We start from the raw sequence: 18,804 nt of genomic DNA on the forward strand, positions 1-18,804 counted from the left end.
GTCCTTAAGAGGTGATTTTCTTCAGAATTCCTAAAACCATACCCTTGATTCTAAGATAAAAGTTGGTATTCTCAGCTGTTCTAAAAAAAGTTTAATTTTTCACCAGTAATAAAAACTTGGTTTACAACATAGTAATTATGTCAACCAACAGTCATTTATTACTTGTATACTCAAAGTACACCAAGAACCAAAGAAATATCTTACACACATATTTTTGCCTTAAAGAAATATAAGTACTCATTATTTTCATTGGATATAGCAAAAATATATAAAAATATAGCAAGCATTTTCAGCTTGTCAGTGGCATTAAGGGAAAACAAGAATCAGATACACCTTTAAGAAAACGTGATTATTTATTCAAAGACGAGGGACCATAGCCAAGTATAATGCTTAACAAAAGGATGAAAGAAACTGTTTACCTATATCATCTTACCTAAAATGTTAAAAATATAAAAACAGTATTTTAAAAACATATTATGTCATCTATAATTAAGAACTGTACGTTTACTCTATTTTAGTTTTAAGTTCATGCTTTTTTATTATGCAATTGCACCTTTCATCATGAATAATTTTTACTTTTTAATTTTAATTTTTAATTTTAATATGTAGCCCTATTAGTATAAAAATATGCATATAGTTGTTAAAGACTGAAATACATACACTCAACAGTTGTTTCTGAGTGATGGATAGTACACAATTTTAATTTACCCCTTACCATATTTTTGCATTATTTCTTTTTAAAATCTTCTATAATGATTACACATGATATATAATAGAACAAAGTAATTTAGAAATAATAGAGTTGCTGTCTTGACTTCATAGAAAACACTGTATTACATAATCTGTCAATGATTTTAAAATGAAAACTCTGTGATTTTAAAAATAAGATTTCCCCAAAAAATTAAAAATAGAGTTTCCACATGCGCAATTGCTTCAGACACAACCGATTCCTTGAGACGCTGTGGACTACAGCCTCCCAGGCAATGCAGTCCATGGGATTCTCCAGGGAAGAATGCTGCAGTGGGCTGCCATGCCCTCCTCCAAGGGATCGAACCCCCATCTCCTGCACTGCAGATGGATTCTTTACTGCTGAGCCCCCAGGGAAGCCCCCAGAGTTACCATACCATTCAGCAATCCCACTTCTGGGCATTTATCCAGAAAAGCTCTAGTTCAAAAAGATACTGGGACTCCTATTTTCATAGGAGCACTATTCACAGTAGCCAAGATATGGAAACAACCTAAATGTCCCTCAGCAGCTGAATGGATAAAGAAGATGTGGTACACACACACACACACACACACACACACAATGGAATACTACTCAGGCATAAAAACAATGAATGCCATTTGCAGCAACATGCATGGCCCTAGAGATTATCATACTAACAGAAGTAAGTCAGAAAGATAAAGTCAAATACCATATGCTACTACTTACATGTTGAATCTAAAATATGATACAGTTCAGTTCAGTTCAGTTCAGTCACTCAGTCGGGTCTGATTCATTGCGACCCCATAAATCGCAGCACGCCAGGCCTCCCTGTCCATCACCAACTCCCGGAGTTTACTCAAACTCATGTCCATAGAGTCAGTGATGCCATCCAGCCATTTCATCCTCTGTCGTCCCCTTCTCCTCCTGCCCCCAATCCCTCCCGGCATCAGGGTCTTTTCCAATGAGTCACCTCTTCGCATCAGGTGGCCAAAGTCCTGGAGTTTCAGCTTCAGTCCTTCCATTGAACACCCAGGACTGAGCTCCTTTAGGATGGACTGGTTGGATCTCCTTGCAGTCCAAGGGACTCTCAAGAGTCTTCTCCAACACCACAGTTCAAAAGCATCAATTCTTCGGTGCTCAGCTTTCTTCACAGTCCAACTCTCACATCCATACATTACTACTGGAAAAACCATAGCCTTGACTAGATGGACTTTGGTGACAAAGTAATGTCTCTGCTTTTTAATATGCTATCTAGGTTGGTCATGACTTTCCTTCTAAGGAGTAAGCATATTTTAATTGCATGGCTGCAATCACCATCTGCATTGATTCTGGAGCCCAAAAAAATAAAGTCTAACACTGCTTCCACTGTTTTCCCATCTATTTGCCATGAAGTGATGGGACCAGGTGCCATGATCTTAGTTTTCTGAATGTTGAGCTTTAAGCCAACTTTTTCACTCTCTTCTTTCACTTTCATCAAGAGGCTTTTTAGTTCCTCTTCACTTTCTGCCATAAGAGTGGTGTCATCTGCGTATCTGAGGTTATTGATATTTCTCCCGGCAATCTTAATTCCAGCTTGTGCTTCTTCCAGCCCAGCATTTCTCATGATGTACTCTGCATATAAGTTAAATAAGCAGGGTGACAATATACAGCCTTGACGTACTCCTTTTCCTATTTGGAACCAGTCTGTTGGTCCATGTCCAGTTCTAACTGCTGCTTCCTGATCTGCATATAGGTTTCTCAAGAGGTGGGTCAGGTGGTCTGATATTCCCATCTCTTTCAGAATTTCCCACCGTTTATTGTGATCCACACAGTCAAAGGCTTTGGCATAGTCAATAAAGCAGAAATAGATGTTTTTCTAGAACTCTCTTGCTTTTTCTATGATCCAGCAGATGTTGGCAATTTGATCTCTGGTTCCTCTGCCTCTTCTAAAACCAGTTTGAACATCTGGAAGTTCACAGTTCACGTATTGCTGAAGCCTGGCTTGAAGAATTTTGAGCATTACTTTACTAGCATGTGAGATGAGTTCAATTGTGCAGTAGTTTGAGCATCCTTGGGCATTGCCTTTCTTTGGGATTGGAATGAAAACTGACCTTTTGCAGTCCTGTGGCCACTGCTGAGTTTTCCAAATTTGCTGGCATATTGAGTGCAGCACTTTCACAGCATCATCTTTCAGGATTTGAAATAGCTCAACTGGAATTCCATCACCTCCACTAGCTTTGTTCATAGTGATGATTTCTAAGGCCCACCTGACTTCACATTCCAGGATATCTGGCTCTAGGTGAGTGATCACACCATCATGATACAAATGAACTTATTTATGGGACAGAAACAGACTCACAGACATAGAGACAAACTTGTGGTTGCCAAGGGGGAGTGGGTGGGGAAGGGATGAATTGGTAGTTTGGGATTAGCAAGTGCAAACTATTATGTATAGGATGGACAAACAATAAGTCCTACTGTGTAGCACAAGGAACTGCATTCAGTATCCTGTGATAAATCATAATGGAAAAGAATAAGAAAAATAATGTATATGACATGTACAACTGAATCATTTTGCTATACAGCACAAAACAACATAACACGAAGTCAAGTATACTTCAATAAAATAAATTAAATAAAAAAAAAGTTTTCCTTGATTTCACCTCTGTTTTCATGAATCTCAACCATGTTATTCACAAATTGATGGTGTGTTATTAGCAACCTGTGTGTTCGAGTGGCTCCATGAATGTGAGCTCCATACAGGAGAGCAGGTTTAGAGAAATCAAACAGCTCACTGGGTTTCCCAGGTGGTGCTAGGGGTAAAGAACACACCTGTCAGTACAGGAGACTTAAGAGACCTCGGTGTGATCCCTGGGTTGGGAAGATCCCCTGGAGGAGGGCTTGGAAACTCACTCCAGTATTCTTCCCTGGAGAATCCCATGGACAGAGGAGCCTCGCAAGCTACAGTCCATGGGGTCGCAGAGAGTCAAACATGACTAAAGCAACTTAGCGTGCACATATGCATGCAAACAGTTCATTAAAAGGCAATACTGAAATTTCAGTTCTCTGTTTTTTCAACGTCAGCTATAACAGTATGCAATCACCAAAAGCCAGAAACAGAAACTCTGAGCAGAGACCACAGAAGAATCTGGTCAGTAAAAATTCTTCATATGCAAACTATAGTAACACTGACAGAACAAAAGCAGAGATATTTATGGGGAAATATTTCAAAAGCTATTGCTTTGGATGAGAACTGTTTCTAGATTTTGAAAATATTCATAGCTTTTGAGTCAGTATTTCTGATTCGAGGTCTCCCCATAAAGAAAGAAATTTAAAATGTGCACAAAACTTATGTCCAAACATGTCAGTGCAATGGTTGAATTTTTTAACAGATTTTTTTTTTGTTACAAAGGAAAAATGGCTATCATAACAGGCAAAACAACCAGAGATTTTTTTTTTAAGTTAAATAAAATCTTTCCCCTTGCACTCATATTCTCATATACCTTCCATTTTGATCTGTTTTTTAGTTTTATTTTTTATATTTTATTGAAGTATAGTTGATTTGCAATGTTGTGTTAATTCTCACTGTATAGCAAAATGATTCAGTTCCATATATATGCACATTCTTTCTCATATTCTTTTCCATTATGGTTTATCACAAGAGTTTAAATATAGTTCCCTGTTGTACAGTAGGACCTTGATGTTTATCCATTCTCTACATAATAGTTTGCATTTGCTAACCTCAACCTCCAAATCCTTTCTTCTTTCTCCTGCCTCCTCCATTTCGATCTTTCTAAAGCAGTCAAAATTAAAAAATTAGTGCAGATTTTTCACATCTAACATATAATCAAATACAAACACACACTGGGGTCTTTTTCTTCACTTTTAAAAAAAGGTAAGATTTTAAATTGCATTCTAATTTGCTTTTTTTACTCAACAACATTATGATGGATATCTTTCCAAATCAATATTCTCATAGCTAATACCACTAAGTTACCAACTCTATTAATATTTGTTAAACATTTGAGTCTTTACCAAGGTTTTTTTTTTTTTTTGCCATGGCAAGGAATGATAAAGGTAATATGCACAGTTTTATTTTATTTCTGTAAGAAAACCCCTCTCATTTAAAATGCACTTATATAGAATGTTGCTAGATCAATGGAGGCATGTATGCAAGACATTTTGAAATGTTAATATACGTGTCTGTTTTGTATTTGCATTTCCGTAGGAATAACCCAGACCCTATTTTGCTCAGTTCAGTTCAGTTCAGTGGCTCAGTCATGTCCAGCTGTTTGCAACCCTATGGACTGCAGCACGCCAGGCCTCCATGTCCATCACCAGCTCCCGGAGTTTACCCAAACTCATGTCCATTGAGTCGTTGGTGCCATCTAACCATCTCATCCTCTGTCGTCCCCTTCTTCTCCTGCCTTCAATCTTTCCCAGCATCAGGGTCTTTCAAATGAGTCAGCTCTTCACATCAGGTGGCCACAGTACTGGAGTTTCAGCTTCAACATCAGTCCTTCCAATGAACACCCAGGACTGATCTGCTTTAGGATGAACTGGTTGGATCTCCACGCAGTCCAAGGGACTCTCAAGAGTCTTCTCCAACAGCACAGTTCAAAAGCATCAATTCTTCTGCACTCAGCTTGCTTTATAGTCCAACTCTCACATCCATACATGACCACTGGAAAAACCATAGCTTTGACTAGATAGACCTTTATCGGCAAAGTAGTGTCTCTGCTTTTTAATATGATGTCTAGGTTGGTCATAACTTTCCTTCCAAGGAGTAAGCATCTTTTAATTTCGTGGCCGCAGTCACCATCTGCAGTGATTTTGGAGTCTAAAAAAGCTAGAGGCATCCATTTGCCTCCTGGAGAAGTAGGACTGTTATAGTAGAAAGAATGAAAAGAGAAAGATTGTGGAGGTATTCAGCTTTCTGTAGCAAAATAGGATTTCTGAAGACTATAGGAATATGATTGTTAGAGAAATAATGAAAAGAGAAAGATGAATTTCAGATTTCTCCAACAATAACAGGAACTGAGGAGACCACAATTAGACAAGAGTGTCTGGCAGCTGCCTGGGAGCCTGTAGAGCGGATAAGAAAGTGCTTCACTACATGAGATCCTGGGGCAGCTCTGACAGCCTTGGAGGTGAATGAGTGACTAGCCAGTACAGGGTTCCAGACCTGGAGATCAGGCCTGGTTATTGAAACTCACCCTGGGCAGTGGTTTGGAGCAGGGTTAACCTCATGTTCACCAGCTCTTCTATACACCCAGCTAAGTGACTATCCATAGAAGGTAAACAAGTGACTCATCTCTCCTGCCTTTAGTTTTTCCATCTGTAAAATGGGGATCCTGTTTCTCAGTGAGATCACTTACAGAAAATACTCAGCTCAAACTGTAGACCTACCAAGAATCACAGAATGGTGGCAATTATCATCTTTAAAAGGCGAAGGATTTAGGGGAAAAGGGGTCCCTGCCTCCCAGTGCCTGAAACAAGGCTTAGGAAGGCATGTACTATCAGCATCTCTCCCCTGCTCCCAGTTGAGATCAAGTCAGCCCTCATACGTTCTGCATGAAAAAATGTCCACTTCCTTTCTTTTACAGACTTCCCTTTCTTCCACTACCTTCGTTCAATAAATTTTACTACAGTTGAATGTTTGGATTTTTACTCAGAAATATCTTGTTTGTTACTTGATTTTGAAATTTTTAGAAAATATTATTTGACTTATCACTGTTTTACTGGAAGCAATCAGAACACCTTTTACTTTTCTTCTTTCACCTCCAGTTTTTGTTAGGTATATATTTACCTTTTTAACTGCCATGTCTTGGAAAAATTTCTAATGTTATTTCAATGTAATTTGCATGTTCATATTTTTCCCCTTCTCTGGGATTTTATTTCAGTAGATACATTTTGCTGGGATGTCATGCATTTCTTTGCACTTTTCCAATTTTCTGCCATCTTTTTTCTTGAAAAGGGCTTTCACCATCAGATAACTGATCATCTTTGGCAGGCTGAATTTTTTTGTCTTTCTGGACTGAGGGATATCAGTGGATAAACCAGTAAATTCCCACCTCTGTGGTGAAAGTCTTGAGGAAGAAGCCCACTGGCACCAAGTCTGTTCACAATGTGATCAACTGAGCTTTCCAACTAAAGAAAGTCCACCCAAGTACTCCCCCCTTCAGAGCTCCCCTGTGGGTCCCTATAACAACTATAAATGCTGATCCTGTCTCAGATTATCCACTGGAACTGACCAGCCTTGTCTATTTCCACCATAATGAATAGGGACCTACACTGGATGTCGTTCCTGGAAAACGGGAGATCTCACCAAATCAGAAGCATCTTCCACCATTCTGTGTCTTCCAAAGCAAGAGAACTGAGAGCATGGTATTAGAGATGTAAACTCAGGCTACTATCTTTTCAGAGTTAGTTCTGGTCTTGCTCAAACATACCTTTATCTGTGACACGGGCATAAAGTTATGCATCTCTGAGACAAAGCTAACCAGTAATTCAATACCATTTCTAACACAATGCCCAAATTTCACAATAATCTTTAACTTAAGGACAGAAATATACAATTATCTTAAAAAGGCACACAGCAGACACTTGGCATATGTCAAATGAATAAGCGATTTTCAGCTTTCCTGAGACACCTGACTATTCAGGACATGTGCTGTTTTGCTGAGGCATGGTTAGCAATCCACTGCATGGTGGGGTCGGTGAGCTGGGAATCTCATCAGGTACTACGGCTTCCTAGGCGGCTCTAGTGGTAATGAACCTGTCTGCCAACGCAGGAGATGTAAGAGACCTGGATAAGAGACACAGGTTTGATCCCTAGGTCGAGAAGATCCCTTGAAGCAGGAAGTGGCAACCCACTCCATTATTCTTGCCTGGAGATTTCCACGGACAAAGGAGCCTGGTGGACTACAGTCTATGGGGCCACAAAAAGTCAGACACAACTCAGCTACAGTCTATAGGACTACAAAGAGTCAGACACGACTCAGCTCACACACACACACACACACACACACACACACAAACACACACACACACACACACAAACACATCAGGTACTGAGAGAGTCTAACTGTGCACCAGCATTTCAACCTGACTTTGATGTGCACTTATTTTGTCTATTCTACTCAACATCTACTTCAGAGGAATTCTCATGAAAGATCCAAGGACATTCTTAGATGTTTTGTCCTTACACAGGATTCAACAGACCTAAGAAGAAAGGTCTGTATGTAGGAGCAGATATGTAACCGAGCATGCGAGGAAAAGGTTCTGCTGATGTGCCCCTCACACTGTTATGCAACAGCAGTGCAAGGTCTGTGCTTACTGCACTGTCGATGCCTAAGAAAACTAAAAGGAGTTGGAAGGATATGCTACATGAAAATAACCAAAGAACGATAAACCAAGTGAAACACCTGGGCAGGTTTTACTGGTTGAGGAAATGGATTTGACTGAAGAGGAATGAATAGAAGAGTAACTGGGAATTTAGAAATTTGTGTAAAACATACATCATTTTTCTTTGTATTTCTAACACCAAAAGAAATGCAGTGGGAAATCCAAAACTATATCCGTCTTACCTTGGAAGATCGGAAGGTAAATGCAGTTGATTTGACATCAGCTTTCTCTTTGTCCATGAGTAGAAGGCTTTTGTCTTCCATGAGACTCAAGTATTTTCCTGTTGTGACATGGCGTAGTCGAAAAGGTTGTCCCCATCTTATGTGGCTTCCACTCCACCTAACAAAAAATGTTAAGAATTGATCCAAGAGCAAATGCAATGACAGGAGAAACAGTAATTAAAATGTATGTGTCAGACGATGAAAAAGGAGGTTTTACATACACTGTCCTCTTGAGTGTTTCCAAAAACCTTATGATGGTGGCAGTATTTTTATTTCACAAATAACTTGGAATGGTTATAGGTAACATTCAATGTCACGTAGATAATAATAAGTAGAAGCAAAATTTATCTCAAGGTCTTCTGACATTAAATGTAATACTATCCACACCAAACACTACTAAGATGACTAAGAACTTATGTTCTGAGTTAATTTCTAATCACTAGTCACAAAGACATTATGAGATTAAAATGGCACTTTAAACTCATAAAACTCATAAACTAGGATTTACTAGTTTTTTGCTGGATTTGAACAGATTTGAAGGCGAGTGGTACTAAAGTTAATGCCTAATTATGTTAACTGGAATTCATATATACAAACTGAATTAGACATTTATCTGAGAAAAAGAAATCTCATCTTATGCTTTAAATTTTAATAATATGGAACAATGATGTCAACAAAAATCAAGGAACAAAAGAGACAAATGAAGAAACTAAATCTGAACAGGGTCAAGAGGAAAAAAGGCAAGAAAAAGTGCATGTAAAGCACAGAAAATGAAAACTCAGGTTGCAGGAAAAAAAATAAAAAGCAAAATTGTGATTATCAAAATCTGCTTTTAAAAACAGTGGATTTCAAATAGAGAAGAAAAGAAAAATGAAGATACAGACCATTCTCACATTGTACAGAACTGTGTTAGCTGAAGCTATATACAACAGAACCTTGCCCTCACTATGGTAAAGAGTGGAAACCAAGTTCTAGTAATGGAGACTTTCAGTTATCATGCTAGTGTGCAAAGCAAAGACAGCCTCTTAGCAATGATAAGAAATGTGGTAAAAATCAAATTTTTTTTTCAATAAGGTAAAAATAAGAAAGATTCACCATGCCCATAAAACCAAGAGAAAATAATGATGGCAAAATGGCTACCAGACAAATTAAAATTCAAGGCAAAAAGGATAAAGGAGATATTATTGTTGTTGTGGAGTTATTAAGTCATGTCCAGCTCATTCGCGACCCCATGGACGGTAACCCGCCAGGCTCCTCTTTCCATAGGATTTCCCAGTCAAGATCACTGGAGTGGGTTGTCACTTCCTTCTCTAGGGAATCTTGCTGAGCCAGGGATCAAACCTGCATCTCCTGCTTGGCAGGCAGGTTCTTTACTACTGAGCCACCTGGGAAGCCCATAAAGAGGATACAGTTGATTACTTTATAATGAGAAAGATACACTCTAAAAAGAATGTACTATTTCATGAAGCTTCACATGCCAATGGTAAACAGAAAATGAAACACAAGACACACAAGCATAAATTTTTAAAAGATAATTACAGGAGAAGCTCTTACCACTACAAACAAATCAAACAGATAAAAAATAAATATGTAAAGGATTCCAATATGATTTATTAATTAATAAACTTGTTTCCATACAGAATCATTAAAAACTTTTAGGTTCTATAAGTTATGAACACTATATTTATTTTTTTAGATTTGCAGTAGATTTATTAATGTCAATTTTGTTTCAACAAATTATCTTTAAGTCAATTTTATGCTGTTGTTGGACTATAAAGAAAGCTGAGTGCTGAAGAATTGATGCTTTTGAACTGTGGTGTTGGAGAAGACTTTTGAGAGTCCCTTGGACTGCAAGGCGATCCAACCAGTCCATCCTAAAGGAGGTCAGTCCTGGGTGTTCATTGGAAGGACTGATGTTGAAGATAAAACTCCAATACTTTGGCTACTTGATGCAAAGAGCTGACTCATTTGAAAAGACCCTAATGGTGCGAAAGATTGAGGGCAGGAGGAGAAGGGGATGACAGAGGATGAGATGGTTGGATGGCATCACCGACTCAATGGACATGAGTTTGGGTGATGGACAAGGAGGCCTGGCATGCTGCGGTTCATGGGGTCACAAAGAGTCAGACACAACTGAGCAACTGAACTGAACTGAATGCTGTTTCCCTAACTTGGATTTTTCTTAACCTGAAATATTAGCCTGGAAAATTAATACTAGAATGATACTGTAATAAGTTCAAGTTTTACATGGAAATGTTTACAAAGATAATTACTTTGGATAATTCCTCCTACTAAAATAATAACCATGTACCAATAAATCCTGATAATAACATAGTAGTGCCTTAAAAATGAAATTTAAGTTTGTTTACCAACAATAGCATGTTAAAGCATTTCTAATCTGGTAATAGAAAAGGTTTGTGTATTCCCCTCATAAAATTAAGTGTACTGTTTGCAGATGCTACAAAAAAGCAATTATTTTTAATACCATTCCATTATTTCAAGGAGCATTTGAATATTTTATCAAATAATGACTCATCCTACCCAGAGAAAACAACTTCATTTTCAAAAAGTCCATAAGTATGTCCTGAAAAACATACTTTTCACCAGAACGTCTAGACAGGATTCTGGATCCCATGTTCAAATCTATTTGGGCTCAAAACTAATAGCGTTCATATATATAAGTACTCTTCTCAATCCACCAAGGGAATTCTGTTAGAAACAGAATGAACTTGCCCAATTCTCAGTCAAATATTATGAAGTCTAAGCACATTTTCTTTAGCTCACAAGCGCTCAAATTAGCTCATCTCATGTGTCCATGGTCCAAAAGAAAAGAGGACAAGGACAGGAGAATCAAGGGCAAGAAACTAATATTTCAGTAAAAACTGAAAACAGTTGAAATAAAGTAGTTATATAAACCAGTTTCCTATGTTAATGTATTAGACAACTGTTCCCAATGTATTATCTACATTTACTTGTAAATATCTCAAAGGAATGAGGATGTTAATTTTTTTTTTTTTTGTAACATAAGAACGTAGAATTTTAAGTATACATAATGTGTATTTATAAAGGAATGAGGATGTTAATTTTTTTTTAATTTGTAACATAAGAAAGTAGAATTTTAAGTATACATAATGCGTATTTATAATTGCAGTGATCATTTCTATTACAGAAGCCAACACATATCCTACATATAATAGTCTTAAATTTTGCATTGAGGTATAATATAGGAATGTGTTTTCTATTACATTTGACTTCCCAAATTAAAGCTTACTTCATTAAAAAGTTCATGATACTGAAAAACTTTTGACACAATTAATGTTATTTGTATGAGATTGCAATATAAAACATATAATTACTGGACTACATAAATTATAACAAATATATAGTTCGGCACCTCACTGGAGGAAAAAACCCATATGGTATCCCAAAGATTACAATATAAACATTGACCTTTGGAATATAGTTCTGTTATACACATAAGCAGTAATTTGAATATCACTTCCAAAGTAAAAGAAAAGTAAGTAATTATGTGACCATTGAATATAATAAAAACACATGCAAATTGAATGCAATCTAATTTATACATTTGCAGTGATGCCAAAGGAAGTCAAAGATGCAACCAAATCTTTTTAATAAAAAACTTCAATGGAGAAATCCATTCAGATACTTTCAAGAGTATTTCTGTAATTACAGCTCATCAATAACATTGCTGACAATGAAACGGAAGTCTTGTCAGACTTTTAGGAGCTCTTATCTTTTTTTTTTTTTTTTAAAATAAGTGATAGACAGGTTTAGGACCTGTCTTCCTCAAAAAAACAAAACAAAAAAATCAATAATTTAAGTACACAATCGTGAAGGATAGGTAGAGCTACAAATGTGAAAAAAACATCTGAAATCTGTTTTATAAAGGCACTATTTCATCTCTAATTAAGCTGTCATTTTTAATAATACACAAGGCAAATTACAGAAATATACGTATATATTTGGAATTCTTTTCCCTAGATTCTCTATATAATTTATGAAGCACATAAAGGCTACGAGCTTTCTTCCTTTTGCTTTATAAGTCATCTCTTCTATTTCCATCCCATTAATAGATTCATTGCCCATAAAATCTTACTTTTAAGGTCAAGTTTATCAGTTTTAATATTTCAGTGGGTTTGACCAACTGTTAATTTATATAGAAAGAAACTTAGTATTATCAATTAATTGATAAATAATGGATTAACATAGAGCACTTTTTAAAAGTTGCAAACTTACAATCAGAGGAAATATAGAAATAAATTTAATTTACATGCATATTTATGTTGAGTAGAAGTAGACAGAGTGAGCAGAAAATCAATCATAAAAAAATCTGATTGGGGCAAAATTCTGTCATGGGAGAGTAAAACTAATATGATTTCAATGAAAAAGATGAACAATATATTTTTTTTACTGTTAAAGAGACAATGTTCAAGCATTTTTAAATAAATAAAGATGGGTATTAAATTGCAGAAGTACACAAGGTCAATGGGATACTTTTATGAGAGTAGTTTACTCATGTTATCTTAAAATGTCACTTCTTAAAATACACTGTAAGTTATATTCCATGCATCCATGTAAACTGATAATGAAAAAAATTCTATGTTGAGCCTAGTAATGTTCAAGGAAATACAAAGTTTTTGAAATTATTGTACAGAGTACATAAGCAAAAAAATAAAATAAAATAAACCCTGAAGACCACTGAACTATTTTAATCATTAACCTCAAAATATCAAGTTAATGAAATACAGCAATTCCATAATAAGACAGTTCCCTACACACATCCATGAAAAGTCTATTACCCTAAATCAATAAATTTTTGAAGTGTAATATAACAGGGAACAAATGCATTGAAAACTCTGTTTTCTGGAAGGAAAACAAAGGAATGACCTTCTAATCTTTTCTTTTAATTTGATTGATATTTAAATTCCATTTAAAATAGTTCAAAATGACACCCTTATCATCAGAAACGCGTTTACTTAGAGTAACTAAAAGTCAATCTCTGGACAGCTTTTTGAGGTCACCAGAAAAAAAAGATAATCATTATTTGTATAATGAATACACAGTGAGTCTGTTTTCAATTCACATTTCTCACTCGGCTACCAACCTAGTTTTAAGTAAAGATAGTGACTTGTCGTGATGACTCTGACACCTCATTCGGGTTCAAGTTCCCACTGGTTTACATATGCCTTTGTAATCTGAAATGTGATTCAGATCAAGCCCTGATCTGAAATGTGTGACAGGCCTGCAAATAATTTGTCCTGACTCCAAACCTTACATCACCCTGCACTAGGAGCTCTTCCTGCCAAGAGAAGAGGCACAGACTGGGATGAATTGATAACACAAAAACAAATGAGGCTAGAAAAAAAGCAGATGGTATAAAATCATTGCTTACTACCTGGTGAATGTAGGCTAGTGAACAGTAAATAAATGCAGGGGGAAGGTAAAACAAGAGAGTGTTTCATCTGCGTGTTGTTTGTTAGCATAACCATTTTGCAGAAAAGTTCAAGAGCATTAGATATATGGGGTTGGCCAAAAAGTTCATTGAGGTGTTTTCATAAGATATTACAGAAAAACCCAAATGAGCATTTTGGCCAGCCCAACCTTTTGTACCCAAAGCATCAGGATGTATTCAGAAGTTCTACTTACGCAACTCTTAGTGTCTCTAGTCGCCACAGGGAACGTGCGTGAACCGATACAGCACCACCTTCATAATGAACAGTTCTGTTAAAAAAAAATATGAATATAAAAAGCCCAATTTTAATGTTGCATTCTTAGACTCTATTTTTCAAGTCAATTAAAAAAGAAAGTAAATGGAAAAGCTTTGGATAAACTGTAAAAGCTATACTTTTTGGTAGGAGAGAATACAGCTGGAAATATAAATAACAGTATTAACAGTGAACTGAATAAACAATTGATTTAAACACATTTCTTTGTCATTTACTCCCTGTAATCCCATTCATCCTCTCTCCCAGTGAATACTTTTACTATTAAACTTAAGTCTATAAAAGTACTCTGTTCTGAGTTTAAGTGCTATTGAAGTGTAATATATTATAGCTTCCCAGGTAGCTTGGTGGTAAAGAATCCACCTGCCAAGCAGAAGATCCAAGTTCGATCTCTGAGTCAGCAAGATCCCCTGGAGAAGGGAATTGCTACCCACTCTATTATTCATGACTGGGAAACCCCATAGACAGAGGACCCAGGTGGACTACAGTCCACGGGGTCACCAAAGAGTCAGACACGACTTAGCAACTAAACAACAACAAAGAATGGTTCTCCTATTTTTTTTCCTTCTCACCATTTATTTGTTGGGAAAAAAAACTACCATCATTTGTCCTGGAGTACTTTCTACCTTCTGACTTTGCTGATGACATCCTCACAGTGTTTTTTTAACATCTGCCTCTAAGTTGGTAGTTATATTAAAAAATGTAGAAACTTGCTCATGTTCAAGGTTGAGAAATGTTGGCAAGAACACTTCAGCAAATGGCGTTTGCCTTCCTATTACATCACATCAGGAGGTAATAATGACTACTTTTTAACTTTTTACAGTAAAATTAATTCAAGATCACCCATATCTATCCATTAGAACTTAATTTCAGGTACCTCAATGACCAGGGTCCTCGAGAAGAATTTTCAATTGTGGTTGTGAATATAATCATGGGGATAGCTTTTAAAATCCTGACCTATTGCCCTTAACATTGGCCAAATTAAACTAAATTTGGAATCCCCAGCTGGTCATAAGAGGTAGCCAAAGTTGGGAAGCTATAGTATACATCAGTTTCTAAACACTAGCACTACTGACACTTTGGTGCGGGTAATTCTCTGCTGTGAGGGGCTATCCCATGCACTGTAGGGTATCTGACACATCCCTGGCCTCTATCAACTACACACAAACACAAGCCATCCAAGTTGTGACCCACAACTTGACTCACAACTTGTATGTGAACACCTAAGTTGTGACAATCTAAAACGTTTCCAGATAAGATGAAATGTCTTCTCGGGACAAGATTACTCACAATGTCAAAACACTGTTATGCATCAGTAGTTCTCAATCTTTAGTGAATGCTGGAATCATCTTTCAAGTTTTTTAAAATACAGATTGCTGGAGGGAAGCAACCTAAATGTCCACCAAAAGATGAATGGATAAGGAAATTGTGGTACATATATACAAAGGAATATTACTCAGCCATACAAAAGAACAAAATTGAGTCATTTTTTAGTGATGTAGAGGGACACAGAGTCTGTTACACAGAGTGAAGTGAGTCAGAAAAACAAATATGTACATTAAGGCAGGTATACAGGACCCTAGAAAAACGTAACCGGTAAATCAATCTGCAGGGCAGGAATTTGACACAGACATAGAAAACAGACAAGTGGACACAAGGGGAAGAAGACGGTGGGGCAAATTGAGTGAATTAGCACCGACATGTGTACACTATGGGCTTTCCTGACGGCTCAGACAGCAGAGCATTCACCTGCAATGCAGGAGAAGCGGGTTCGATCCCTGGGTTGGGAAGGTCCCCTGGAGAAGGAAATGACAACACATTCTAGTGTTCTTGCTGGGAGAATTCCATGGACAGAGGAGGCTGGGGGCTACAATCCATGGGGTCCCAAAGAATTGGACATGGCTGAGCAACTAACACGTTCACTTTTTTATCTACACTATCATGTGTAAAATAGACGTGGGAAGTGGGAAGCTGCTGTCTAGAACAGGAAGCTCAGCTTGGAGCTCTGTAATGACCTAGAGGGGTAGGATGGGGTAGGTGGGCAGGATGCTTAAGAGGGAAGGGATTATGTGTATACAGATTCCTGATTCACTTCACTGTACCCAAGAAACTAACACAACAGGGTAAAGCAATTATAACCTAATAAAAATAAAAAAACATACACACTCTTGGGCCCCCAAAGTTTCCAGTTTAGTAAAATCAATAACTTGTATTTTTAACAAGTTCCCAGATGATGTTGGTACAGCCAGTTCACACTCTGAGAATCACTGGACTAAAACCATTATTTCATTAGGATAGTGATTCTTAGTGTTGGTTGTATGTTATAATCACATGGAAAGCTTTAAAAACTCCAGACAAGTCTCAGACCATTAAATTAGAATCTCTGGGTATGTACTTGAAAGGTAATGAGTGATAAAATATAGATGTATGTCCACGTGCATTTGTGTACAATATATATTGTACATAGTGATAGATACGCACAAACATAGATTTTTTAAAATTTGTTTCTAATTGGAGGATAATAGCTTTACAATATTGTGTTTGTTTCTCCCAGACTTTTAATAAAGATCTCATACTTGGCCATAAAGAAAATTTTATAAGACTTTTTTAAGTGTAGCTATTTACTCACATATTTTCTGATCATAACAAATAAAATTTGGGAATAAATACTAAAATGAGGAAGGAAACAACAATTTGGAAAAGTAAGAAACTCTCCTAAATTACTTATAGGTCAAAGAGGAAATAGAAATTATACCCTAACAAGAATTAATAAAAGAAAACGTCATAAAACATTTATGAGCCACAGGGAAACTTTTAGAGATTGTAGCCTACAATCCTTAATTATTGAAGAAATAATGAAATCCGACAAACCAAAGATTTGTCTGAAGAGATTAGAGAATTCAAAAGCATGTCTTCAGCTTTCTGTTCACTAACTCTATTGAACTAATGAACCAAAACAACGTTATAGCTGAAGAGAAAAAAGAAAGTGTGCTAAAACTACTGGACAATGATACTATTTGCAACGAAATTTTTAAAAAGAGTCTTCTACTTCATAAATCAGAAGTCACTGAAATTTTACTGAATAGGAATTTTAAAAATATGCACACCTATTAAACAACAGTACGTGCCTTGTTCAACAATACTTTAAAAAAATCCCAGGATTCAGGCTGCAAATTATGGCCTACATAAAACATTATCCGCCAACATAACACACTTCATTAATAAACTCATATTTCAAGCTGATCACATAAAACTGCCCAAAGAAGTCCTTTAAAGTTATTCTTTTAATAAGGACAAATTATTCCTCTCATCAATTCCACTTCTCATAAGTGTTATAATATTGTTCACTGAATGAAAGCGGCGAGCTATTTTTGTATTTGCAGCTATAGAATACTCCTTAAGCCTTATCTAAGATGTCAAACCACTTATTTCTCAGCAAAAAGCAGGCACTCTGACAACCAGGATAGCTCATCTTCAGAGTCTGAGTCCCAGAAAAACCTATCATTAGCATACAGATAAAAGCACAGTCCTTAGAAAGACTTCACAGCCTGACAGTTTGGCATTTATCAGCATGTATATATAACAAAATCTTACAGGATACAGAATTCCAATCAGTGGGCTTCAGCACAGAATCATAAAACACATCGTTAATAAAAGATGCAAGGCTGTAAGAGACCCCTCCCTTTGGCAGAGAAACTAGAAACACCCAGAATAATTTGATCAAATAGTTTTATCAAATATTTGGGTACTTGGTGACCCACACAAGTTGACATATAAAATTAAACATCACAATACCTAATTCAGAGAAAATTCAATTTATCTATCTATATTTCTCAATCTGTAATTAATGGCCACATTGCAAGGGATTCCTATTTTCCTCTCCAAGATAAAGATGGATAAATTCACAGTGTTTCAGAACAGGTCTATGTGTAGGTCTATGTCCCAATAAAATTTTATTTAGAGAAACAATTAGTGGGCCAGATTTAAGCCACAAGTTAGAGTTTGCTGACTCCAATTCAAAAAATCATACCCGTATTATCATTAATTTTAATCTCAGAGAGAGGCAGCTAGATGAAATTCAAGGTCTAAAATTTTTCATAAGTGTTTTAGTCAGGGTTCTTCTGAGACAAGAACTATTCATATACATATATGTGCATATGTACATATGTATGCATATATGTATGTGTGTATATATATATGCACCTATATATACATGTAATTTTATATAAAGAGTTTACTATAAGGAGTCTGTTCATGCAATTACGGAGGCTGACAAGTTTTAAGATCTGCTGGAGACCCAGGAGAGCTGATGATTTAAGTTCCAGTCCATGTCTGAGAACCAACAAAGCCAATGGCGTAATCCTAGTCCAAAGATCACAGGTTCAGATCTCAGTTCAGTTCAAAGGGAGGATAATATTGATCTCTCAGCTCAAAGACAGTAAGAAGAAAGAGTTCCCTCTGATTCATGAAGAGTCAGCCTTTCTGACCTATTCAGGTCTTTACCTGATTAGATTAGGACTACCCAAAAAAGGGAAGGCAATCTGCTTTACTCTTCTGTAAATTTTAATGTTAAACTCATCTAAAAACACTCACATGAAACACCGAAAATAATTTGTTCAAATAGTTAGATCAAATATTTAGGTACTTGGTGACCCACTCAAGTTGACACATAAAATTCAGTTCAGTTCAGTTGCTCAGTCGTGTCCAACTCTTTGCGACCCCATGGACTGCAGCATGCCAGGCC

At 36.6% G+C, this 18,804-nt stretch overlaps 1 protein-coding gene across 1 annotated transcript in view; it reads right to left on the reverse strand.

Moving 5' to 3' along the window:
- The window catches only part of RYR2 (ryanodine receptor 2), a 798,221-nt gene that overhangs the window by 412,095 nt on the left and 367,322 nt on the right, over positions 1 to 18,804 (reverse strand). The window contains exons 11-12 of the mRNA XM_061161401.1: positions 13,984 to 14,058; positions 8,278 to 8,434 (exon numbers count right to left, since the gene is read on the reverse strand). Of these exons, the coding sequence (XP_061017384.1) occupies positions 8,278 to 8,434; positions 13,984 to 14,058 (232 nt within the window). The remainder of the gene's footprint in view (positions 1 to 8,277; positions 8,435 to 13,983; positions 14,059 to 18,804) is intronic.

This window comes from Dama dama, chromosome 15 (genome assembly GCF_033118175.1).
Source record: "Dama dama isolate Ldn47 chromosome 15, ASM3311817v1, whole genome shotgun sequence".
Taxonomy (NCBI): Eukaryota; Metazoa; Chordata; class Mammalia; order Artiodactyla; family Cervidae; genus Dama; species Dama dama.